This window comes from Ictalurus punctatus, chromosome 12 (genome assembly GCF_001660625.3).
Source record: "Ictalurus punctatus breed USDA103 chromosome 12, Coco_2.0, whole genome shotgun sequence".
Classification (NCBI taxonomy): Eukaryota; Metazoa; Chordata; class Actinopteri; order Siluriformes; family Ictaluridae; genus Ictalurus; species Ictalurus punctatus.
In genome coordinates, this window is record NC_030427.2 from 7,490,363 (window position 1) to 7,517,650 (window position 27,288).

Below are 27,288 nucleotides of genomic sequence, written 5' to 3' on the forward strand. Positions count from 1 at the left end.
TGGTCTCTGTACTGCTTTTCATTTCTTCCGCTTTCTTTGTAAAATACCAGGCTAAGTTTTGTGTGTGTGTGTGTGTGTGTGTGTGTGTATGTGTGTGTGTGTGTGTGTGTGTGTGTGTGTGTGTGTGTGTGTGTGTGTGTGTGAGTGTATGAGAGAGAGAGAGAGAGAGAGAGAGAGAGAGAGAGAGAGAGAGAGAGAGAGAGAGAGAGAGACAGACAGACAGACAGACAGACAGACAGACGGGGTGGTGGTAGGGGAATGATTGTTTATCACAGCTATATCATTCAGTACCCTCTGAAATTACTGGAAAGGCAAGGCCAATTCTTTTGTTTTGCTATACAGTGAAAACATTCAGGATAGGTCAGAATTTCAGCTTTCATTTCCCAATATTTACATCTAGATGTGTTAAGCAGCTTGTTTCTTATTACCCAGGTGTTCCCTGTTAGATTGATCTTATAAACAATTAATAGCTCTTGGTTTGAACCCTGGATTTCACCTGCGAAGACTGCATTTGTTGTTGAAAAGGATAAACCAACATGAAGACCAAAGAGCTGTCTATGGGAGAAAAGCAAGCCATTTTGAAGCATTGGACATAGCCAATACAACACCTTGGAATGTCCAGAAAATGAAAGAAACCACTGGTGTACTAACAACCAGACATCAAAACAGTCAGCCAAGGAAAACAACAGCAATTGATATTGATATTGATAATATTGTGAGAGCTGTGAAGAAAACCCCTAAATCAACAGTCAGCGACATCACCAATAACCTCCACAGGGCAGGAGTGAAGGTTTCACAATCTACTGTTTGAAGAAGACTTTGAGTGCAGAAATATAGAGGACATACCACAAGATGCAAACCACTCATCAGCAGTAAGAATCAGAAAGCCAGATTGGAATTCATAAAGAAACACAGAGATGAGCCACAACAGTTCTGGAACCAAGATGAACCTCTACCAAAGTGATGGAAAGGCCAAAGTGTGGAGAAAGAAAGGATCTGCTCATGATTCAAAACATATGAGCTCATCGGTCAAGCACAGTGGACGTAGTGTCACGGCTTGGGCTTGCATGGCTGCTTCTGGACAAGGATCACTAATCTTTATTGATGATGTAACTCATGATGGTAGCAGCAGAATGAATCCAGAAGTCTACATTTGACCAAATGACCAAAAACATACTGCCAACCCAACAAAGGACTTCATCAGGTGAAAAGTGGAAGGTTTTTAGACTTGCCAAATCAATCACCAGACTTTAACCCGATTGAGCAGCATTTGACCTCATGAAGAAGAGACTGAAAGGAGAAACCCCCAAAACAAACAACAACTGAAAGAAGCTGTGGTACAAGTCTGGAAAAGCATCACCAAAAAAAGAATGCAACAGATCGGTGATATCAGTGGGTCACAGGCTTGATGCAGTTATTGTGAGCAAAGGATATGCAACCAAATATTAAGTGTTATTTACTTTAAGACTGTCTGTTCCTATACTTTTGCTAACCTAAAAATTGGGTGGTCTGCCACAAAAGGCACCATGTTCTAAACTGTTTAACACATCTAGGTGTAAATATAACTAAACTAAACCCAAAATTCTGATCTGTCATCTCATATTCATCGTTTGATCTCAAACCCAATACTTTTGGTCTGTAGGTGAGAACAGCAACTAACTTGTCTCATGGGCATTCCACAACATTAAACCTAACTATAAACTTTAAAAATGCGCAATGTGTCATTCGTTAATAAATTAAACATTGTAATTCTTGGCAAATCACTGTGGTATAAGCAGAACACATAACACACTCAAGACTGTGCTGTTATACAAAAATAATGCACTTGGCTTCTGCCTTGTGCAACATCAACACAGAAACCATCCTGTTTCACAGCTGTTCCACAACATTAAAGGTAATTATACATGGTTAAAAATCATGATGTTTATTAAAAAATTTAATGAGTGGCAAAGTACTGTAGTATAAAAGGAATTAAACAATTCTGAATGTGCTTTTATAACGGTGGCTTAGTGGTCAGTACGTGCGCCTCACACCTCCAGGGTCGGGGGTTCCCACCGTGGCCCTGTGTGTGCGGAGTTTGCATGTTCTCCCCGTGCTGCGGGGGTTTCCTCCGGGTACTCCGGTTTCCTCCCCCAGTCCAAACACATGCATGGTAGTCTGATTGCCGTGTCTAAAGTGTCCGTAGTGTATGAATGGGTGTGTGAGTGTGTATGTGATTGTGCCCTGTGATGGATTGGCACCCTGTCCAGGGTGTACCCCGCCTTGTACCCCATGCTCCCTGGGATAGGCTCCAGGTTCCCCCGTGACCCTGAAGGAAGGATAAGCGATATAGAAGATGGATGGATGGATGTACTATTATAGAAAAAGAATGAAGTTTGGGGTGGTAATGTTCCCTCGCTTTACCCCATCCTGTTTTATTCCTTAGACATTGAAGAATGACTAAGAGGAGAATTGTGCAAACACTGCCAAAGTGGATCTAAAGCATTATGGTTACAGTATCTGTTCTAAATTGGGATTTAAGAGGTTGTAATAAGGCTCTTGAACTTTTTATTAGTGTTTATGTTTGGTTGCTGAATGCCAGAGACCATTTTATTTTATGAAGGGTTTGTGTTAAAACGGCATAATTTAAGATATTCACACCATGACATATTGGATTTAAATTTGTTTTTGCTAATAATAGTATAGAATGCACAGAATGCTTAGAGCAAAAATGACCTGTTCACCACTGATACACACGCTCGTTTCACCATTCTTATGTGCGTTTTTCATTGTATCTAACTGCTCCTATGCCTACCCTACATACACAAACATACAGCCACAAATGAAGACGAAGCATCAATGACCACATCAAAGAATGTTTCATCTGTTATTACCAGAGCTGTTGAAACCCCTTACCCTAGCACACTCAGCTATATAAGTGCACATCTAAATCTCCATTAGCTTAGCCAACAGTGATGACAGCGAAAGGGGCAGATGCTATGCAGCTGTGCCTCATGGCATCGTTTTTGATTTTCAGATTCACCGACATGCATGTATTCATGCACAAAAAGTGTAACCTAACCCCACGAACAGACTAATAAGACTCTCTTATAAAGTGAGCCTGTGTGATTTTTAAAATTTATTTATTTTTTAAAACGTTGACTGATTTCAATCTGTGATTCCTAAGGTTCTTGTGGGACGAGCTGTTCTAAAAGTGTAAATCAGCAAAATGCAGAAACATGTTGTGTCAATTATGTCTGTGTCATAGGTCTGTTCTGTCCAGGCCTACAGGTCTACAGGTGAGTGGTGGTGTTAAAGCAAGAGGAGATAGATTGCAGTTCTGAGGAAGGAATTTAGGAGAGGAAAGGAAAAGGAGGAGGTGATGGTTGACCCAAAACAGGTTCTCACCCTAACCCTCATTCTTCTGATAGACAGGCCAGGAGAAGATGGATGAGCTGTGCTACGATAAGAGAGCTTGAACCTAGAACTTTTCACATTCTAACAATGATAACGCCTGACGGGATGAACTCTAGTTATGGATATATTTGGATTAACAGCAACCTTTCTTGGTTTTTGTATCAGAAAGGTATGGGCTGTATGCAGAGCCCGGGGATCAGGAAGAAAGGTTTACTTTTCAGAAATGCTCCAGTGAAAAATCCAGGAGATGGGACACTTATTGGATTTTGACTTGGTCTTGATTAAACTCTGACTTCCCTCTCACTGCTGCACCAATTGCTCCCCATTGACACATTCATGTATACACACACTTGCACATGAGATTTGTGGAGGTCCAGCTTTCCCTCCTGTCAGCACGGATCATTGGGTTACAGAAGCACGACCTTGGATACTCACTTCCTGCTAAAGTCAAACAGAAAGTAGAGCTTCATTACAGAAACACGTTCATGCTGTCGAGGGGTTAGGAGGTAGTTATATTGATTTTGCATTCACCGTACCATAGAAAGTCTCTGGCTGTCTGACAAAAACACACAAAGATATGGATCTTAGAAGAAGAACCCTGGGGCCCAGGCATTTTAATTAGACTTTTGGCCAGACAGCATGAAGTTTATGCAGCTGATGGATTGTTGATGGATCAGCAGGGAACTACAGATTTTTCTGAGCTAAAACAGTTAGACATATAGTAACACTTCTCATTAACATTAACCTGTGGTGCTGTAGATACTTCACCCACAGACACTATTGTGCATGACTTATTTCTGTGACTTTAAGTTTAAAAAAATTAAATATGCTATAACTTGTGGGTGAGTTTAGTAAGCAGGTGTTTTCTGATAAATGACTGCACTCTGTATCAGTGCGAGGAGATACAGACTCCAGTCGCGGTGTCCAAGTGTTATGCCTAGTGTTTTATCTCTGGAAGACAGAAAAGAGAGAATGAGAGAATAAGAGATGCTTTATGTAGGTGAGAGAATGCTCAAGATTGCTCCTTTTCCCCATCTCTGAATAGAGCCATATAATCAGGCTGTACTGTACTGTATTTTAAACACACCTGCCCTCAGAAATGATAGACACACTCGCCTAGTGACCCCGTGCACATATAATTCTGACTTGTTACTGAATACTGACTTTATGTATGAATGAAACTGGCCACACATTCGTTCATTTATTCATTCATTCATCTTCAGTAACTGCTGTATCTGGTTCAGGTTCACATCAGATCCATAGTCTCTGGGGAAAGGTGGGAATAAACCCTGGTTGGGACACAAGTCCATCATAGGTCACCATGCAGACACATATTCGTACACTCATTCGCACCTATGGGCAATTTAGCTTAGCCCAAAACTGTGGACTCTGGTGCTGTCTTCATTCATAAACCACAAATAAATTATTTAAAAAAACAACAACATTCAATCAAATCTAATATAGTACATAACTTACATAATAATGGCTTGAGATGTGCAGTTTTAACCAGTGTAGTAAGTAATTGGGAAGTAACCCAAGTTTAGTTGTTTTCTGTCTGTGTTCTAAGACAGAAAGTGCTGAACAGCGATTACCCCCGAATTACCCCTGAATTTGATTGACTAATTCCAAAGAAGGCAGTGATTCCTACATTATTTCTAATATATTGTATACTCAATGGCCACTTGATTAAGTAAACCTATAATATTGGTTCATATTGCTGGTACGCAGTTTATTGACTGTGGCCCATCTGCTGATACTTACAATGTGTCAGCCCCCCCTCACCCCTGTTGATCAATGGACAGCTGACCAGTTATTTTGGAAGTGGGCCATTCTCAGCACAATAGTGACACTGATATGGAAGTGTTTTTCACTGGCATGAGTGTATCAGACATAACAGTGTTGCTGCTATTTTGGATAGCTTAATGATAACTTACAGGCTTGTGGTGAGAAACTGGCACGGACACACCTGTTAGGCCTAGATGATTAGCACACACTGTGTATGGAAAGAATGAACTGTAGAAAACAAGGTAGATGTGTCTAATAAAGTGGGTAGTCAATCCCAACAACACTACAACACTGCTGTCACTATGAAAAATCCAACTAGGTCTGTCCAGCTGCCAAAATACAGGCTGAGCTGGTCAAAATGGTAGACCAATCCCTATTACTAAACTGATCAGTAAATGGTTGAGATTTTCAAATCGCCTTACTGTTAAGTCTACTGTGTAGATTTTGTAGCAGTAATTCAGAAACTGTTTCCTTTCTATTGGCTTGGCCAAGTCAGTCTGTGTTTTGGCAGCTGGTAGTTTCTCACACCAAGCTGGATTTTTCAACAGGATCCCCGAAGCAATATCCATGCCACATAGACTACCACTTTCATATAATATTTTGTCCCCTTTTGTCTTTCGGTGTTTCTTCTGCTTTGATGGATGAGGTATAGGACTAATATTCATACTTGTACTGTATATAACACTTACTATATATGTAGGTAGGTAGACCTCATAAAATGACCAATGAGTGTAGGTATTACTAAAAAAAAGTGTCCATTTGTCTAAAGTAAAAATACAGTGGAACATTGGTACATTAACTGAAAACTGTACACCCCATTTCCATCACTTACCTCTGTATATCTTAGCTCCTTCAACCACAGTTGGCAGGAAGTTACTGGGGCTCATCTTCCATCCCTCCTCCTCCTCCTCCTGCAAAACACACAAGCACTCTCTGTATTTCGGCAATTTCATCCATTACCACATTCATGGTGTGCTGAAACCTAACATTAGAAATAGAGAAGGCCTTTGAGAGTTATTGGGGACATTTGAAGGCGAGTTATGGATACTTCTGCTGAAAGGAGCAGAGATCAAAGCCGGGGTGCGATATGCTGGTGCGCTGTGATACACAGAGTCACTGGGTTAATGATTTCGATCACTAGTAGGGGAGCAGGGCGTAATACTGTGAGTGTGATTTACAACTGCCCATGTTTTCCTTCCCCCAGTTGGGGGTCGCACATTAAAACTAATCACTGTCCCCATACACTCGGACAAATGTTTGTTTTGCAGGTTACCCGGAGCCGGGTTGTGGAGCGTGTCTCCGTTCAGGAGCAGCATTGTGTTTTCACAAGGTATAAGGCATCCTGACACACTTTGTTTTATGACTGCTCTGCTTTTAAACACATTTCTCCATTAGCAGTTAATGGGTCCCAATAGAGGCAAAAATCTCTCTGGAAATATAGAAGAATCTTAAGTGCTCTTTAATACATCCCTGTGATGCATGGATGTGGTCATGGCATGAGGCAGGGCATTTCCTTATGGATCTAGCAGGCTTTACTGTAGAGCTTGGTTAGCAAGAAAACAAATTACTGTCTTAAGTTTAATTAAATTGAAACAGCTGGTTAAGGGTTCTATATAACGATACTGTAAAACCCAGTCTAGACAAACTGTTATATTCCCTCTTGATGCTGTTTTTACTAGACACGATGGCTCTCATTTGAGCACTGGAGCTGTAACTATCAGTAATACATTACAACACTTCGGTTCTACACAGTCGCAGGCACTAAAAACCGAAGCTAACTTCATGGAGTAACTATGAGAGCTTTGACGAAAATTCCCTCTAATGACCCACTCAGCTTTCAGCAGGAAGCGCTGATTTTTGAAGAGGCTCAAATTTGACCTTTCACATCAGTCCGCTGCAGGTATCAGTAGCTCAGTTCCGTAATGAGAATAACAGGTGCTCTTATTAACCAAAGCCCGGAACAAAGGCTCTATTCTATAACTGCACACAGCAATCACTTTGAGTGGGTATTTGTAATGCTCGACTGCTTTGCAGTTAGCCACGATCGGTATTAGTACAACAGTCCAGATTCGGTGCTCCAAGAATGAACGCTTGTAGATATACTAGGAAGGATTTAGAGCACTTAAAATGTTTAGATTGCATGATATGTGGCAGCTTCCTGGAAAAAAAATAAAAAATCCAAATTGGAAAAAGAATTTGCAGATGAATTGTATCTGTGGGCTGCTACATTGTGAAACCATTTAACTAAAAAAATTTTGATAAATCAATTTCTGTAAGCCAAATACACTTAAATATAACCAAAATTTACCTAAAACTTTGTCATTTAAAATGAATTTTTGTTATATTTAAGTGTATTTGGCTTAAAAAATTTGATTTCAATTTTTTTTTTTTTTTAGGTAAATGAACTATCCGGTTTTACAGTGTAGTGGAAGCTGTTCAGATTCTGCATTAGCATATATGTTTGTCTGTGTGGACCAATTATACTGGAATTTTTGGATCTGTTAGGAGAAAAAATAATAAGACGACACAGCTGCAAAACAAAAAACATAAACAGTGTGCACTGCAAATATGAGCTATAAGAACAAGAACTGTAACTTTATATAAAATATAACTATAGTTCTCTTTGGGTTTAGCATGGAACATGTATTAAGCACTTTGTATTTGCTGTAATTTCTCTAAACCACAATTTTAAGTAATTTCTAAAAAATCATACTGTATTCTATTACAGGGATTTTGTACAGGATCTTTGTTCTGAAAAAACAAAATTGGAATTCAAAATAAAAAAAAATTCCAAACAAACAAAGACTATTCTTTGTTAATATGGAGAGTGTGTTTTATTTTAAACACAGTTTAAATCTGACTACTGTGTGGAATAGACTTTGTGTACTCCGACATTGGTCCTCTAAAAAAAACCCCCAAAACATAGTAGTCTCTAAATATTCACTGTCCCCTAAATGCACTGTTTTCATTACATCTGTGTGCGCAGTTGAAATCAATGAGCTAAAGTGCTATGTAAAAGTATTTGCCCCCAACCTGATTTCTTCTGTTTTTGTGTACTGTATATCTTATATCTTCGAATGAAATACAACATAAAACAAAGGCAACAATGAGTAAACACACAATAATTTTTTTTTTTTTATTGAAGCAAAAAAATTTGCTATCAACTATCATCCATGTGAAAAACTTATTGCCCTCTTAAACTTAAAATCTGGTTGTGCCAACTTCAGCAGTAATAACTGCAGCCAAACGCTTCCGATAACTAGAGATCAGTCTTTCACTTACTTCTAGGATTAGCATTTACTCCTATGCTTTGGATCGTTGTTTTACTGCATAATCCAGTTAAGCTTGAGTTTCAATTTATGGACTGAATACCGGACATTCTCCTTTAGGATTTTCTGGTAGAGGGTAGAATTCATGCTTCCCTCAGTTACTGCAAGTTGCCCAGGCTCTGAAGCAGCAAACCATCCCCACACCATCACACCTCCACCACCATGCTTGACCGTAGGTATAATGTTCTTTTTGTGGAATTCTTTCAATCAACTTCATGCTGTTGAAAAGGTTTTATTTAAGTGTTGATTTGATTGAACAGGGTTTGCAGTAATCAGGCCTGGTTGCCTGCTGGTTGCCAGCTGAACCCCATTATAAATGCAGTTTCATAGATTTGGGGAATTAGCAGGCTGTATACTAATTGTAGGTTTGGCGGTTCGATTCCTGGCCCACATGACCCCACATGCAGAAGTATCCTTGGGCAAGACACTGAACCCCAAGTTGCTCTTGATTCCAAGTTAGCGCCTTGCATGGCGGCTTTGCTACCATTGGTGTATGAGAGTGTGTTAATGAGACACAGTGTAAAGAGTTTTGGAACCGCTAAGGTTAAAAAAGCGCTATAAAAGTGCAGACCATTTACCATTCAATAAAATTTTCTATGTTTATTTTTTGTGTTTACTAAGGTTGCCTTTGTTTTATCTTAGATTTTGTTTTAATTTCTGAAACAATTTAGTTTGAGATATACACAAAAACAGAAGAAATCAGGATGGGGGGCTAATATTTTTCACAGTACTGCATGTCCTTGGTCAGTAGGAAGGAGTTAAGAATGAACAGGGTAACAGGTTATCAGGAGTGAGACTGGAGACACGCCTTGTTGGGGTCAGAAATATTTCCTGAGACAGCCGAGTGAAGCTTCAAGAATAAACATCCTCGACATCCTGGCCTCAGGCTAAAGAATTAACATTCTTTCCTTCAAGATTGGTATTTTATATGCCTCTAGCTGTGCGTGAGAGCACAGCATAATATTTCTGTTCCGTTTTGTACACAGCTGCAATTGTACTACTGGAAACCTACGGCAACAATCCATCATACCTGAGCACACTGCGATAAAAGTAACGACTGGAAAGTCATGCCTTTGTTATCTTCGAACTTGTAGTTGCCACTGAGAAGTGTACTGCACGGTCAGTTGTACACTACAGATCCTAATAAAAATGATGACGCATAAACCGTTCCCACAATAAGTTCACGTCACTTAAATACACATTAAACTTTCTGTGTGAAAAGCAGAAGTAAAAGTTCACTTGAATTCAAATCATTCAAGCCAGTGAGGTTACTAGGGAGACTTAAGAAGACTTTGGGAAAAGCATTCTAAAAAGGGGAAGAGTAAATGTTCTCCCACTGAGCATGTGAATGCCAGCTGTGTGATTTGGCCTTTGCGATTCCTGAAGGCTCAATTTGTCACCACCACTAAAGACATTCGACATTAATGCATGCTCTAAATCAGCATCATCTAACTCTTAGATATGGATCCATAATCAGGGGTTCTGTTATATATTCTTTTCATTTTTATCAGTTCACGACCTTACCGCTGTATCAGCGTTCCCGCCTTTGCCTTTACTCTTCCCCTTCTTGTCTTTCTTCTTGTCTTTTACAGCATTTGGACCTTTCTTCCCCTTAGACTTCTTCTCCTTCTCTTGTTGTTTAGTGGCTAGTTCAGCAGCAACCTGCACAGTAAGTAATGCACTTAAATAAACTTGTATTACACCCATACTAGGAAATGTCAGATTAAATCACCTCAGTCAGTCATATTTCATGGAGATCTGTGAATGTCCCTAATCTTATATTATTTTTTAACATTACATAGATCAGAATAGCATTAATGGGTAGCTTTTCATGTCCTATACTGAGTCCTGTTGTTACAGATATGGTAATTGCATGTGTGTGTGTGTGTGTGTGTGTGTGTGTGTGTGTGTGTGTGTGTCTGAGACCTCCTCCGGTGTCTTCTGAGCAAATATGGAAGCTGATCCGCCATCCTCACTGCTTGGGAAATCAGGAAACTTTCCCGTGGCATCTCTGTAGCACAAAACAGAGATTACATTTTACTGTGTTCTCTAGTTACAAAGCACTAAGCAAAAGCCTTTACCATGAAGCGAGACATTCATCAGCACTGACGGAGGTTTTTTTTTGTTTTCTTCTTGTTTTCTATCCATTTCACTAAAACCATCGGAGCAAAGTCTCGTTCCTTACATACACAATAAACTCTAACCTCCAAGTGACCATGCTAATTACAAAAATAAGAAAGGCCTCTTCTAATAAGCCTCCATTAAATCCAAGAACTCCCAGGAAATCCCAGGAAAAAGAAAATCGTAGAGCTCATTCTCAGTAGTGCATTCTTTCTGGCTTCTTTCTGCACATTCTTTCTGGCTTTTTTCAGAAAGCCAAAAATGTACCCAAAAGACAGCAAAAATTTTTTTTTTGTCTCGGAGAAAATGTCCATGTTCAATATCAACATCATCTGCAATATCCTGCAACTGGCCATTTTAATTACTCATTCCCATTTGTAAAGAGAGGTCTCATCTGATTAACCTCCCATTATGGGGAGAAAAAAAAAATTCTAACTCAGAGCCTGTAATAGAATTAACCCAAAGATTTTTCTGAATGAAAAATACTAGCTTCCTTTATTTACTTTCAAATGAATCAATTAAACATCTCTCAAGAACTAGGAACAAGGGCAAAATGGTCATACTGGAACTGTAAACCTCTCACATGATGAGGTTACATTAGCCAGATCTAACTTTGGTTCTCAGGGGATCTCCGTCAGGTTTAGAGTAGCAAGCTAAAAACGTCAGTCTCGGCTCTCACTTCTGCTTAAATTAATCAGAAGCAGACTGGCTGCACCTCACGTCACATACTGAGAGCAGGGTCACAGCTGGAGGACGTATAAATGAGCTCTACTGGATTTACTCTGCAGTGGCTGGATCAATAACTGGATTCATTTTACAAAAAGTAAAGTGATCGCAATCTATTTGTGGTTTATTGATTCGATTCCTGGTGAGGCTTTCAAGCAGAACAAGAACAACACAGTTTAATTAAATGTACAGTACCAGATAGCTAAGTTGAGCATGAACTACATCTGGTATATTTAAAACGGAAGTGAAATGTATTTACAGTAACAGTGCTAGAATGCTGAATAGTCAAATCACTATTCATTCTGAAAGCATTCCAAACTGAAATATACTGTAACAAACCCTCATTATTTTGTTAAATGACCTCAGCAGAAAATTTAACAGCTTTAAATAATCATGAGTATGATGCTCAAGCATGACATACCTGTATTTTTCCCCATTAATCTTTTCAGAACTACTTCACCACTCTCAGCTAGAACAGGGAGCACAATTGTACGACCTATTTTTCAGGTCTTATTCAGTTATTCAGTTGGGTTCAAGTCTGGACAATATAACGTCTGCGTTATATCGGCTGTGTGTTTCAGGTCATTGTCATGTTTGGAGGTAAGCCTTCACCCCATTCTCAGGTCCTGAGTGCTCTTGAACAGGATTTCCTCAATAACGTCTCTGGTATTTGATCTGTTTATCTTTCTCTCTAACCCGACAAACTTCCCAGTACCTACTGCTGAGAAACATTTCCACAGCATAAGGCTACCACCACAGTGCTGTAATGTAGGGCTGGAATTGTCCAGGTGACAAGCAGCGCCTAATTTCCTATATAAGACATGTAAAACGATGCATTCAGGCCAAAGTTTTCAATCTTGGTTTTGTCAAACAATGGAATCTTGTTTCTCTTTTAAGTGCCCTTTTGAACTCCAATTAAGTAGTCATGTGCCTTGACTAATGTCTTGCTGCTCTAACTTAAAGGCCTAAGTAGAATAGTACAGTGCTGCAGAGATGATTGTCCTTCTGGAAGGTTCTCCCATCTCCATACACGGCCCACCATATACATCTCTTCTCCCTGTTTGCTGAGTTTGGCTGGGTGGCTAGTTATAGGAAGCATCAGGAACCTTCAAGGCTGTAGAAAAATCTCAGTACATTTCACTGATCACCCCATCCAGGGTGTCCCCCACCATGGACCCCAAGTCCCCTGGGATAAGTGGTACAGAAAATGGACACAATATTGTCTCGGAGGTCCATGGAGAATTCCTTTGACCTTGTTGGTTGTTTTGTTGCTCATATATACAGTCAGCTGTAGAGCATTATATTGACAAAGGAATGCTTTCCCAAATCATGTCTAATCAACTGAATGTACCACAGGTGAACTTTAATCAAGTTGTAGAAACATCTCAAGGATGATAAATAGAAATGGGATCGCAATTTTGCACAAGACAGGGACTGAGGTTCTGAATATGTACTGTATGCAAACGTGATATTTCAGAATACTTTCTGAATGCACTGTACAGTAAGTTTACTGGTTATGAGTTCTCTAGCTTGTTACTCATGTTAACAATTTTCTAGCAATTATGGCTGAAAATGCACTTGAGTACAGCTATGAACAAACAACTACTGGCCTTGCAGGTGTTAACTGCATTATTAGGTATTAACCGTTCAGAGAAAAATGTTCAAGAGCTCCTACAGGCTGATAGGAAACAACTCCATGCTAAATATCTCTGAAACTCATATCACCACTGGATAAATATATTTTTTCTAACCAAAGTGCTCTTGAATGCTTGAATCTGACTGGTCAGAAAGTGTTGATTAATTTTCTATAGCAACAGCTCTATTGCTCACTATAATTTAAATCACGAGTTCATATCAATGCACTCGTTCTAATAATTTAATTCTAATATCATTTCTATAGTAACGGCTAATTTACAGGGACTTGTATAGTGGAAGATCCACATAATTTAATCGAATAACAAATGTGTGAATAATATTCGCCATTGATATTTAAAAAAGCATGTAATCGCGGATATGCCGCCGTTTTCTGTAAGGAGATATATATTTAGCATTTAAAGAAGGCGTCTTCAGTGTCAACGTTTTGTAACAGTCAGAGGTAAAGCTATAGTTTTACCTCCAGGACAGAGAAGATTGTACTTTCCAGTTTCTCAATAACACGATAAGCTGCAATTTTTCAAGAGAGAGTGCAGAGAGATAATGGTAAGGGAATTACTGTTTATAGTTGCTATAACGTAAGTGATAATAAGTGAGGTAATAAGTGAATCTTGTACGGTAGCACTACTTGTATTGTTCTCTGCTTGATATATCGCTTTGCTTGTATTTCCTCATTTGTAAGTCACTTTGGATAAAAGAAATGTAATGTCACATTTTACAGTAACGCAAATATTTAACTGTCACTGCTCTTCAATGAAGCCAACAGCTCAGCTAAGACGTGCCTCTAACCACTTTGATTTCTGGCACTATGAGAGATAAGATCTTGTAGACGGGTGACAATTGTTCATGCTTTAAACTTTTCCACAGTTTGCCCGTGCGTTCCTCGGCAGCCATGTTTTCAGTAATCCTCCATCTGTCAAACAGTTTTACTTTGTCTCCCTTCATCAGTGCCTGAAAACCAATACCAAACCTACACGCTTCACCTGACCCAACGTCACACATACATTGCTTGTATAAGCACTTCAAGTCCAGAAAGGTCATGGTGGATGGGTGCTGCTAAAGGCCCACAGAGACAACACTTCCCTGTGAGGTCCAATGGAGATGACTTATGACCTTAGTCTCTACACTAAAGGGCAACAACATTCAGTGGCTGGTCGTAAATCAGCTAGGAATGTGCTAATCAGCTTGGCACAACACTGAATTGCCTACACGAGCTGACCAAGCATAAGCCTTAGCCTAGCATAAAAGCTAAATGAGACTGCCGCCACTATGGATTACATTCCAGCCTCCAAGCAAAAGAAGCAAAGACAAAACAAATGAGGAATGCACAACACAATTGGAGCAAGATAATGCATGGCCTGAGCAGAGACGCAATGCAAATCCCTAGTGAATGAAGAGCACTGGAGCATGCGAACAAATTAGTGGATTAGCTAAAGGAGACAAGGCCTAATAGTGTATGAGAAAAGACTATTTGATATGTACAGCTACAGAACTACTGAAACAGGCATTGTTGAGCACTAACAATTAACAATAAAAAATTAACCCACATATACTGTAGTATTATCTTTTTACAGTAATGTTTACCTTTTACAGTAATGCTTTTCTCACTAATGATCAATTAGGGGATTAACAGGATTGATATTTTAATCTAAAAGGCATGGATTGAAATGAATTGTGGCAACAATTATAAATCAGTTATATTTAAATGATAAATTATAATTGATAATGGATTATAAATCAACTATCATCGAAAAGGTAATAGGTGATGTGTAAATAGGCTCACAAGATGATTTGTCCGTAACTCTGATACTTAAAATAGTCCTTCTCTATATCAACCGCAGTCGCAAATTGACACTAGGCCTATCCCAGATTCTGAACAAAGTTGGTCACATTGATCAGTGGTTACTTACAGTGGGGGAAATAAGTATTGAATGCTTCAACATTTTTTTTCAGTGAATATATTTCCAATGAGGTTATTCAAGGTGTTAGAATGGCCCAGTCAATCACCTGAGTTGAATCCAATCGAACAAGATTTAAAGACAATATGTTTAGTAGAAGGAGCCAAAATCACACCTGAATACTGCGGATAATTAATTTCTTCATACAGGAAGCGTCTTGAAGCGTCATTACAAACAAAGGCTTCTCCACTAAGTGTTAAATACGTTTCAGTTAGCGTGTTCAGTACTTTTTTCCCGTGTCATTCCGCTTTATTACACATAACTTCATTTATGGACTTTAATGTTGGAATTCTTTATATGTGTGGATCTCTTGAGTTAATACCAAAGTCTGGTGAAAATTTCATGTGAATAACCTCATTGGAAATATATTTACTGAAAACATTTTCAATACTTAGTTCCCCCATTGTATCATCAAATGTTGAATCAAAATGACATCATACCAGATTCATTCCATCCATCCATTTTCTTTACCACTTATCCTACACAGGGTCATGGGGAGCCTAGAGCTTATCTCAGGGGACTTGGGGCACGAGGCAGAGGACACCCTGGACGGGGTAACAACCCATCATAGGGCACAATCACACACACACACACTACGGACAATTTGGAAATACCAATGAACCTACAACGCATGTCTTTGGACTGGGGGAGGAAACCGGAGTACCTGGAGGAAACTAAGCATGGGGAGAACATGCAAACTCTGCACACACAAGACGGAGGCTGGAATCAAACCCCCAACCCCAGAACTACAAGGCAAACGTGCTGTACCAGTTTCAGTATAATCAAATATAAAATTGTTGCTGTAAGAATTGAAGTCATATCGTATTGTGTGGACGTCTGTAGTTTATACTCTATTCATTCATCTTCAGTAACCGCTTTATCGCGATCAGGGTCAGGTGGATAGACTCTATCCTGGGAACAATGGGTGCAAAGTATGAATACATCCTGGATCCTGAAGGTATCATATTTCTTCATAAGGCACCACATACACACGCACACACACACACACACACGCTATCTTTTACTATCTTTGTGAGGACCTTCCATTGACATAATTATTATCGCAGCTAATTAATTCAATGTCTACAACTAAATCCAAACCTAACATTAAACTCTGTGACCAAAAGTTGGAGGAAACTGGAGAATCCGGAGGAAATCCACACAGACTTTGAACCCAGAACCCAAGAGCTGTGAGATGGAAACACTACCTGCTGCTCAGTGTACAGTTCTGCCCAACAATATAACTGTAAATTACTAAACACTGGGGGGCCCGGTGGTACAGTGGGTAGCATTGCCAGCATTATAGCTCCATGGTCCCTGCTTCAGTCCTGAGCTTGAATTACTGTCTGTGTGGAGTTTTAGATGTTCTTCCTTTGTTTATGAGATTTTCCTCCCAGTTCATCACTTTCCTCTCATTTCCCAAAAACATGACTATGCTAAATTTCCTCTAGGTGTGAATGAGTGTGTGAATATGTTTGTGCGTATGATTTCCCGTGATGGACTGGCATCCTGTCCAGGGTGTATTCCCAGGTCCTTGATCAACAACCACCCTAACCAGGATGACGTTGTTACTGAAGAAGAATGATTTTTTTTTTTTACTAAACAGGATATAAATTTCAATGAAGTGTTGCTTCACCTAAAATCATCAGTATATTTGAGCTTACTCTGTAGGTGTTACTCAGTTCTTTGATTGATTTTACCGGCATTCAAGGAACCATTGGCGTATCTGGTCCTGGAGTGTTTCCTTTATGTCCGGTCCATCTACCAAGCGAACAGACTCCTTGATGGTGATCAGGGCCTGCTGGTACTCTGCTTCATGCTGCTCCTGCATCTGATGCCTGCTGCTTTCCACATGCTTTGCTTGCTGCTGAGCGGGACTGGGTGTTGGGAGTCGGGGGTCTATCTGGGAATTTTCATTAAACAGTTGAAATACATACATTGGCTTGCCATGTCTAGTGGTACTTAAATGGTTTCACCACATGTAAGTTCTGCTACTGGTTCTCAATAAATGATAAGGCCCATCAGATGAGTGAAAACTGCTTTTGCCTTGGCTTCTAACTACTAGCCATTCAAAATGACCTGAATGAAGAAAAGTAAAAAAAAAGCTTCAGTCTGTCAGACAAAGGAAATGTTTCTCATAAACAGTACATTGGCAGTGCTTCCTGTTACCAACCATTCCCAAAAATATCATTTCCTCCAGACGTTCTTTCTCGGTCCTCTTCCTCTGCCAGTAACCCCGCCATGTCTACAGAGGAGCACAGTCACAATACACACTTATTAGATTACTAGAGTACCTGAATGAGAAAGAGCCAGGGGCTCTGGAGACAAACGCCAACACGACAAAATTTTTGGAACAAAAGACAAGTCAGCATTTGTGTTCCATTATCGAGTAATGCTCAACAGCATCCAGTTTTAGTGGAAAGGAATGTAATAGGTCATGTTTATTGCGTAATCGAAAGTGGAAAATTCCGTTTTATTCTGTACAAAATGCTAGGAATTAGATCAGCACCATTCTTTGTGTATTCAGCATCAAGACATATAATCCCAAGATTCAGCTGTTGGCTCATAGGCAGAGGCAAGGAATTTAATTTATCCTGAAGAGTTTCCTGCTTCTGCGTGAGGGCAACGATGATGCCAACCCAATAATTAAGGCTGGCTGGATAAAAGAGATTACGTATCCAGGATTGAAGAGCCCAAATAGAAGAGAATGAGAAAGCAAACTGTGTGGAGATTAGGCTTTCTAAAGCCAGTAAATCACTTTGCATATACTAATAGCACTGAAGCAAATACCTACAACGCTGACTAAGGTGGCTCAAACCTGAAATATGTAGTAACCGCCATGAGAGATAAAAGAAAGCCATGGTGTTTTGTTGAAAAGGCTGTTTTGTCACATATTGCTTTGTAGGCTTCTCACGCAACTGCACGAATGCTTAGACCTCTTCAATCATATCTCTTATCTCTTTATGATTATCAGTTTAACATTATGTTCATCGTCTGAAGGACATGTGTTTTGAGAAATACGTCAAGGCACCTTACTCAGATTACACGATTAGAGCAATGAAAAAGTATGCCTAAAATAGAGGAACACTTTCTTTCTGTCTTCGCTCAGGTGCTAGTCCGCTCCGGGGTAACAAAAGAGCCGTAAGCACATTATCCTCACACATGATTTGCGTATGTATCTTTCATGCTACGGGAGTGATTGCATGACATCCATAATCCCTGGTGAGCAGATTTGCAGAGCCAGTGAGGAGTGATGACAGGACAGATGGACATCATGTGAGTTCATGGTCAGGTTGAGCTACAGTCATATTCTCTCTCTGGGCCTGAAAGTGGCCTTCATGTCTAGCTTGAGTCACACTTTTATGAGTATTATGATTTTTATGAGTGCACAGGGAACATAATAAAATATATATTATTTCTGCAGTGAGAGGACAATTTGCTTAGCCATTATAAATCCTCAAAGAAATTGTTATTTTATTCTGATTGGAAGACAGCATAAAATACATGAACATGTATTAATTTGTGCAGAAAAACAAAGTTATGACAGTTATGTGTATGGAATGGTAACAATAAATCGTTGCCTATCATTGCCTTTAACCCACAGATGCATAGGGGTTTCTCGACCATTTGTAAAGACCTTGGTCTTTAGTAAATCAGCACTTATATCTAACACAAGACAAGTTTCTTTCTTAAAAGTATAAAACCGTCAAAACATTTTATCGGCTATATATAAAGACATTTTACCAGGCATTAATCAGGAGCTTATCTAGTACATAATGAGTTACAGATTACAGACTATTGTTTCTTGATATTTCTTATTTTGTCCATCTCATCTAACAGAGATGAGAAATATACTGTATGTATTGTTTAATTTGGGGATTTCTGTATTGCTAAATTGTTGAAAATAGAACGTTCAAAGAATATTAGAGAAGTGGGAGCCTAAAACAAATACCAGGATTATATTAATGCACTCTAATCCAACTGTTTGTACAGTAACAATTTATAAAGGGAAATGTACTGTGGACACGCCACATAGTATACAGGACCAAGCTTGTCTCGAAGATATTCTACAACATTAAATGTAACCATAAAGCATTAATTTTTATTTTAAATGGATGTAACAGGCTTCCTATTTAAAAATCCTACTCAACCCTTTTTCAAAAATATCCTATATTTCATGTGTGGTAACAAGGCATAATCCATCCATCCATACCACTTATCCTTCCTTCAGGATCACAGGGAAACCTGGAGATTATCCCAGGGAGCTTGGGGCACAAGGCGGGGTATACCCTGGACAGAGTGCCAATCCATCACAGGGCACAATCACACACACACCCATTCATACACTACGGACACTTTAGATATGCCAATCAGCCTACCATGCATGTCTTTGGACTGGGGGAGGAAACCGGAGTACCGGGGGAGAACATGCAAACTCCGCACACACAGGGCCACAGTGTGAATCAAGGCTCCGACCCTGGAGGTGTGAAGCGAACGTGCTAACCACTAACCCACTAGTTGCGTAACCCTAGTTGCTTAGTACCTTCTGTATGAGAGTAGCTGAGAGATGGGGATCCAGTGTGCTGTTGATCACTTGACGCTGGTTTTTCCTCTCTTCATCTCGGATCTCCTTCATAAAACGAGCTCTGAGGCGTCCCTGCCGTGCACGTTCACTCATCTGCAGCAATCGCACTGCCTTCTCCACAGTCATACGGTGTACTGTAACCTACAATACCAAGCACACATAATATAACATTGTAGAAAGTGAGGTCTGGATATTAGGGTTGTTGTTACTAATCACTGTTTTTGCTACCAAAAAGTACTAATTTATCTGTGCCCAGTTTGAGCTCTTATATTCTCTTTAATACTTATCAATGTCAAATTGATGCTATCTTTTTATTTATAACAATGCAGAATAAATACATCCAATATATCTAACACCCAATCTTCATCTAAGTAACTGTGAAAAAGTATTTGTAGTATCCTGATTTCTTCTCTTTTTGCATAATTTGACAAATGTAATTGTTTGTAATTGTTTCAGATCTTCAAATATCCAAAATACAGTTTTTAAATGCGTGAAAAAGTATTTTCCTCCTTAGTTACTCAAACAACAAACTAACTAAACTTATATTTGGGTTCAATTAGAGTAGACACACCCAGCAATGTGAAGAACATTTCCAGCAATGAACCTTACCAAGAAGCACACTGAGCTGTGATCAAAAGAAAATCCTGAAGATATGAGAAAGAAGGTTATTGGAATTGATCAGTCTGGAAGGGGTTACAAAGAGATGTCTAAGCCTCTGGGACTCCAGCAAACGACAGTGAGAGCCATTGTCTTTAAATGCAGAAAATGCAGAACAGTGGTGAATCTTCCCAAAAGTGCCCGGCCTACCAAGATTCTTCCAAGAACACATCGACAACTCATCCAGGAAGTCACGAAAGAACACAAAAAGGAAGACTTTTTGGAAGACATGTTTTCATTACATCTGGCATAAAGCTAACACAGCATTCCACAATAAGAACATCATACCAACAGTCAAACATGATGATGTTAGTTTGCTAGTGTTGAGTTGCCTTTCTGCTTCAGGGCCTGGGTGACTTGTTACAATTGATGGAACCATGAATTCTCTCTCAACCAGAAAATCCTAAAGGCGAATGCTCACGCATCAGTCCCAGTTCAAATGCATTTGGGCTATGCAGCAAGACAATGATCTGAAAAACAGGAGCAAGTCCAGAGCTGATTGGCTCATAAGAAGCAAAATTCCACTCTGCCTAGTCAGTGTCCTAATTTGAACCTTATTGAGATGATGTGGCAGGACCTTAAATGAGCAGTTCATATCTAAAGCCCTTCTATGTGGATGAATGAAAGCAATTCTACAAAGAAGCGTGGGCCACAATTCCTCCACAGTGATGTAAAAGACTGATCTCCACTTATCGGAAGTGTTTGGTTGCAGTTGTTGCCTCTAAAGGTCGCACAATCAGTTTAAGGGGAATAATTCAATCCATCTCCTATACCACTGTATCCTTCTTCAGGGTCACGGGGAACCTGGAGCCTATCCCAGGGAGCATGGGGCACAAGGCGGGGTACACCCTGGACAGGGTGCCAATCCATCACAGGGCACAATCACATACACACTCACACACCCATTCATACACTACGGACACTATAGACACGCCAATCAGACTACCATGCATGTCTTTGGACTGGGGGAGGAAACCGGAGTACCCGGAGGAAACCCCTGCAGCACGGGGAGAACATGCAAACTCCGCACACACAGGGCCACGGTGGGAATCGAACCCCCGACCCTGGAGTCGTGAGGCGAACGTGCTAACCACTATATTTATTTATTTTTTATATGGGTGATATAGTTGTTGCATAACCTTTTTCCTTTAATAAATGAAATAATCACTGTGATAAACACTGTGGATTGTATTTCCTCATGTTCTCCTCGTCTTTTCATTTTGTATGAGGATCTGACTCCATTTAGTATTAGAAATATGCAAAAATTAAGGTTATAAGGAGGTGGAAAATACTTTTTCACAATGAATTAATGGTGTTGTGGAATTTTTACCAGTTAATACCATGGTGCTGTGGAATTCTCAATAATGACTGGTCAGAAAATGTAGATTAGTATTCTATAACAGCTGATGTTGATTCTTTTGCTACACCAGCACATCCCATTGTACTTCCATAATTCCTTACTACTTATACAATACTTATGTTAACATCCAGACAGAATTCTAGAGTCCATATAAGACAAAGAGGAAATGTCTGTAATAAAAAAATAAATAATTTGAAAGCATTTTAGCATCATGCCTCTATTATAAAAAAAAAAAAAAAAAAAAAAAAAGGTCATTTTGACCTGAAAGAATATAACGGCTGTAATTTTATTAGGTGTGATAAATTGTTTAATACGCACATGTTCCTGTTCTATGTTCCCCTTTTCAGCCAGAATATAAGCCAGCATTTTCTCTCTTTCTTTCAGTGCTTTCATCCTTTCCCTCACAAAATAGCGTGGGATGGGAACCTCCAGGTCCTCCTGTGAAAAGCACAAAAGATTTAATTTAGATTAAATCAAAGCTCTAAAGGGGAACTGGCCCAGTCAGTGGAAATCTGAAGAGTATTGCTTGTGTAGGTCATGTGACCCCACTTACCTTTCTGCTAAATTCAAATCCGTTTAAAAGGATTGGGTTAGCAAAGTAGTACTTTCCGACGACAAAGAGGGAAGGTTTCTGGACAAAGCTGTAAACTAAAATATCTGAGTAGATATTACATTGTAGCCTGATGAAACTGATCTCAAACATGAACCATGTCTAGAGCGCTAGAGGGTTACTCTATAAGCATTAAAATAAATGTATGTAATACAGTCTAGTCTAGGTGTTTTTTTCAGAAGCTATGACATCTTGGACTAGTTTTGAGATTTAAGATTTAAATTGGAATAGTGTTTAGATTTAGACTGGACAGTGTTCATTCAGGAGTTATACAGTGAAACGTATTTAATGTGAGGTAAATAGGGAAATGCTGGTTAATTCATATGCAAATTTGTCCATGGACTAATTGCAGTTATGACTTATTAAAAACACCCTCTGTATAGGGAAAGTGGTGTCGCAAAAAAGTGCAAAAATCTTTTATGATGTTCAAGTTTATGCGCAATATGCACTCACAGGCGTCATCTTCAGGTCCTGTAGCACGTCATCAAAGTAGTGAAACTCAGAGAACTCTAACTCTACCATCTCGTTCTTCAGCTCCACCAATCTTCCCATGACTCCTTCCAGGACGTGGCACACCACACGTCTCTTCTGGGGATGAACGATCTGGTCATAGGCTGCCTCCAGCCCCCGGAAGATCTGGAGGTAGCGCAGGTAGAAAGTGGCCAGCGTCTGAAAGACTTGAAAACGATCCTTCTGAGGACGGGGCAGCAATGGGGGCATCTCGTCTTGCAGTAGATCCTGCAAGGCCCCCTGGGCATCTGCCCACATTCTGCCATAAGAGCTGAACACAAAAGAGCAACAGACTTTGATATGTTAATCCACATCAATCTGAACAATCTGCTATTTCAGCTTTTCTCTTTAATTAAAGAGATTTAAATTCTCAGTTTACAATGAAACAGATCGATATCTCTTTAAAAAAAATAAATAATTTAACCTATAGATAATGAAGTTAGCAGAACAGCATCAGTGCTAGGAATCAAATGCATTTAACTTTACAGACCAAATTTTAAATCCCCTTAAGGGCTCTTGTACAGTCATCTTGATTTTTATTTATTTATTTATTATTATTTTTTTTTATAGATATATAGCCAAATATACATGCACCAAAAAACTATATATGAATTGAGTTGTTGTATATTAGTTACTGGATTAGTACAGGCCTACCTAATGAAACCAATACCTAGTAAACTCAGTGTGTACACCGTAACCGAATGGTTATTAATAAACTGAAATAAAAATCCTCAGGGGTGTCTCTGGAAATGTGAAACACTTCATGGTTCCTTTCGTTATTTCCCTACACCTTGCGCACGATGTTCACAGCCCTTTCCAGAGAAGCAGGTTAGAGTTTATTACCTATTTACGTCTCTAACAACACCTCTCTAAAAAGCCTGCCCTGCTGTGGGAGCTTATTGTTGGACTGCAGTGTTAGTACCCTCAGGCTGTATTTTTCCCAATATAGTCCTGATTAACCAAGAGAACATAACACGGAGGGCTAGCAAATAAGAGTGTAAGCTGATAAGTAAATCATGGGATTTTTTTTTTTTTTTTACTACGGGACTATTAAATTAAATAAATCCTGATATGTTACTTTTCAGCCTCTTAAATAGAATACACAATGCTCCAATAGATGCCCCCTTTGCGCTCTTTTAATCCTCCTGTGTGTCGGAGTTCCTTTTGTGCGCCTCTGAAAGGGTTCAGACCGAGGGTGAAACTACCTTCTTTTCGTATTCTGATGGGGCCATACAGTGGGATCTCAGTGTGGGCAAAACCACTGTCAAGCGCCTTTGGTTGAAGGGGTGACCAAATCAAAGGAGACACAGCATTGAGTGGGAGTGTGTGGGGGGTTGGGAAGCAGCTGTAGGTAAAGGCTGGGAGGACGCTTCTAAAGCAACATTTACAACATTTTTCTAGAAATACCCTAACTTGCAGGCAACAAAACAGATGGACAGAATAGCCTACTGCAGCAACGATAGAAGATATGCTGACAGCAGTGCTAGGGATGGAAGGAATATAGCTTTTCTGATGGAGTGATCCGTGAGATGTTGTTCGAGGACATTCACACTTGCACAGGTGTCTCAATGTGTGTGCTGATGTGTGGTTTAGAATTGGTTCAGCCAGAGTTCTTAGCTGGCCATCAGCTCAATTCAACCCACTATAGCCTACTGTGAGAAAGGCATAGGAGCCATAATTTGTTATTTGCCATAGGGACTGGAATACAATGTAGCCCCACTCCCCCACATCTCATTCATTCTCAGGGTTGCAGAGTGCACTTTAGTTTGCATGCATGTTTCATTCACACAGAACTTTCCTTCTTGCACTTAGCTATAGTATAGGTTATATTGCATGGATGGATTTTAAGTAATTTATATACACTATATACAATATCCATGTTAGTATTATTTATTTATTTATTTATTTATTTATTTATTTATTTATTTTTAACATTCCACAGAGCTATACTTTATGTGAAAGCAATGCATTAATACGGTATCATATATATAGGTCAGGAAGTTACTGTCATACCTGTCTGACATCCTTCAATGCGATCCCTTCACTTTTCCACAAGTCAGTGCGCGTGAGTATCAGAGCCTGAGCGAATAATCTCACGCGCTGTGTATGTTTCCACCCTGAACTGCAGGAAACAGGAAATGTTCAACCACCAAATTAAGCACGAGTTCCTGTCAGAAGGCGCATGATTTAATTAAAGCAAATACATATATTAAACCATCCGCCATGACTAATCAAACTGCTGACTTTCTCGTTCCTCGCGCCCCAGGGGTAGCTTGCTCGACGCCTCGCGCCGCTGCCATGGCGACGAGATCAAAGTCTGTTGAATGTGAGCGCGCGCTCAGCTGGAGACGCGCTTAGCACAGAATGCGCTCAGCTAAACAGAGCAGTTTGAAAACAGAAGACAATACTCGTTGAATTATGTAATGCAATGGCGTCGTAACCAAAGGTGTTATCTTTTAAGACATTTTTTCGGATCATCTTATCTTATCGAGGGATAAAAAAAAGAAAAGAAAAGAAACGCGAAGTGAAGTTAAAGTGGCAAATCTTCTGTTAGCAAGCCAAGCTCGAGCTGTAAGCTCGCGCAGATGGTTTGTTCTTTGTATTCAAATGAACTGCTAAGTTCACAAGCTAACGAAAAAGAAATGGTATTCCACATTTTACAGAAAAGACACACGTGTTTCTTAGACATTATACATGTTTTGCACATTTTTTTTTCTCTCCAAATTTTATTTTCACCTGATTCCCTAAACTCCCTGTAACCCCATGCATAAATCTTTTTCAACATCAAATGATCACATATTTTTCACACAATGTCATGTGTTTACTTGAGTGTGCATGTACAATTTCAGGGCATGACATGATGAATTGCACCTTCACTTGTTTCTCACCTTGACACATTGCTCACATCATCACATGGGAAAACACATGATCACTTGTTAAGGCATGTGAAAAGGGCAGTCTGGCTGTAACACATTTAACATTGCTTGTCAAAATGAGACTTATTCCTGGGGCCTCTGCATGGAAATATGTTTTAGGTTTTTTTTTTTTTTTATATGGATTAAGTCTATTAAAACACTTTCATGAGTGGTACATGATCTGTCATGCTTTCTCGTAATGTCGTTCACTCCCTAAGAAAACAATGTCACAGGTATCCTCTGAGCACAATATTAGATTAAAATCGAGAGAATCAAATTGAGTGGAAGAACTTAAATATTTAGCTCGGACACATTTCTACTTGAATAGATCGTTCAAAATATAGGGCTTGGGTACAATAGACCCAACCTTCATTGATGTCAGGAATGCAAACCTAACTGGGGCGTGATAAATGGCTTAATAACATGAAAAAAGTTTTTCCTCCCTCTACAATCTTTCATTTGGACATTTTTTGACCATACAGGACCCCTAACAGAAACCAAATGTGCTTCAAACATGTGTTCACCGGCCTGCTGTCCCAGTTACTTCCTTAGGCCAAAGTTTTCATCCCCATGCTTTTTAATAATGCACAGCAATCATTGTTGTTCTGTACCTACTTAATGTCACCTGTTGTATTAAATAATCTGTGGGAACTGTTATACTGGAAATTCCCTGTAGCAGGTCCTGAATCTTTCCACATGTGCATTTCCCCTGTTCGGCTACAGTTTGCTTCAAATACACAGGAAATATGTGTGTATTGTTTGGTCAGGTGTTGCTTAATGCCTTGTTGCATTTATTTGCGTACTCAAGGCCTATTGATCCACCTCCTTCCTCATTAAAGAAAATGCTGGCACTGACTGAATGCATTTACATCCATCCTGGTTGCTGAATGAAAACAATTTTTTGGTCAAAGCCCAATATTTGGACTTGATTTACAATAGGGCATGAACTCAAAGGGATAATTGGAGCGTTCTGTAATAAGCGGTGGAATGTGAAACAGATTTTGTGTTGTGTCTGGGCGAAACTTAAAGAAATATGAAATAATTTTATATGTGCTATCATGCAAAACTTTGCTGTTTCTGGGCTGGAGCTCACTTGGAAACAGACAGTGTACCTAATCAAGAATTCACTGATTTTGGTTTTCTATTTTGATACTTCACTTTTCTGTGCCTAGCACACAATACGCAGTGGCTCCGAGCCAGCATGCAAACTTAAATCAATAGACTTGGGTCAGCTGAACACTTGTTCAACAGCAACAGGTGAATCCCTCTTGTGCCTATATTAAGCCTTTTCTCTGGAAGCCTATGAGCCATTGCCAAGAGGATATATGGTAAATTAAACTCGGAACAGGAAAAACAACAACAACAACTGCAAAAAGCAAAACAAAACAAAACAAAATAACCTGCTATTAGTCATAACACATAGTGTGGATGAAATATTTTTCATACAGCAAAAATCTGTTGGAGGGGTTGTAATACATTGCTAAGGGTTGGATAAATTAGTTAGTTATATAATGTAGATAATGTACCAATAATAATAATAATAATAATAATAATAATAATAATAATAATAATAATAATAAAACAAATAATTAATAATTAATAATTAATAAATGATAATAATAATAATAATAATAATAATAATAATAATAATAATAATAATAAAAACTTTAACCAATAAAATAA

At 39.3% G+C, this 27,288-nt stretch overlaps 1 protein-coding gene across 3 annotated transcripts in view; it reads right to left on the reverse strand.

Moving 5' to 3' along the window:
- iqca1 (IQ motif containing with AAA domain 1) overlaps positions 1–25,226 on the reverse strand; it is a 51,979-nt gene extending 26,753 nt beyond the window's left edge. The window contains exons 1-10 of one of the 3 annotated variants that reach the window (XM_017481864.3): positions 24,935–25,010; positions 24,704–24,812; positions 22,634–22,961; positions 21,889–22,008; positions 19,512–19,694; positions 17,142–17,213; positions 16,669–16,871; positions 10,437–10,521; positions 10,035–10,172; positions 6,014–6,092 (exon numbers count right to left, since the gene is read on the reverse strand). In XM_017481864.3, the coding sequence (XP_017337353.1) occupies positions 6,014–6,092; positions 10,035–10,172; positions 10,437–10,521; positions 16,669–16,871; positions 17,142–17,213; positions 19,512–19,694; positions 21,889–22,008; positions 22,634–22,961; positions 24,704–24,714 (1,219 nt within the window). In that variant the 5' untranslated portion in view covers positions 24,715–24,812; positions 24,935–25,010. Of the gene's footprint in view, positions 1–6,013; positions 6,093–10,034; positions 10,173–10,436; positions 10,522–16,668; positions 16,872–17,141; positions 17,214–19,511; positions 19,695–20,162; positions 20,263–21,888; positions 22,009–22,633; positions 22,962–24,703 lie in introns of those variants that run through there. The other 2 variants (XM_053684331.1, XM_047159001.2) reach the window with 2 other exon arrangements.
- Between the last annotated feature and the right edge of the window lie 2,062 nt (positions 25,227–27,288).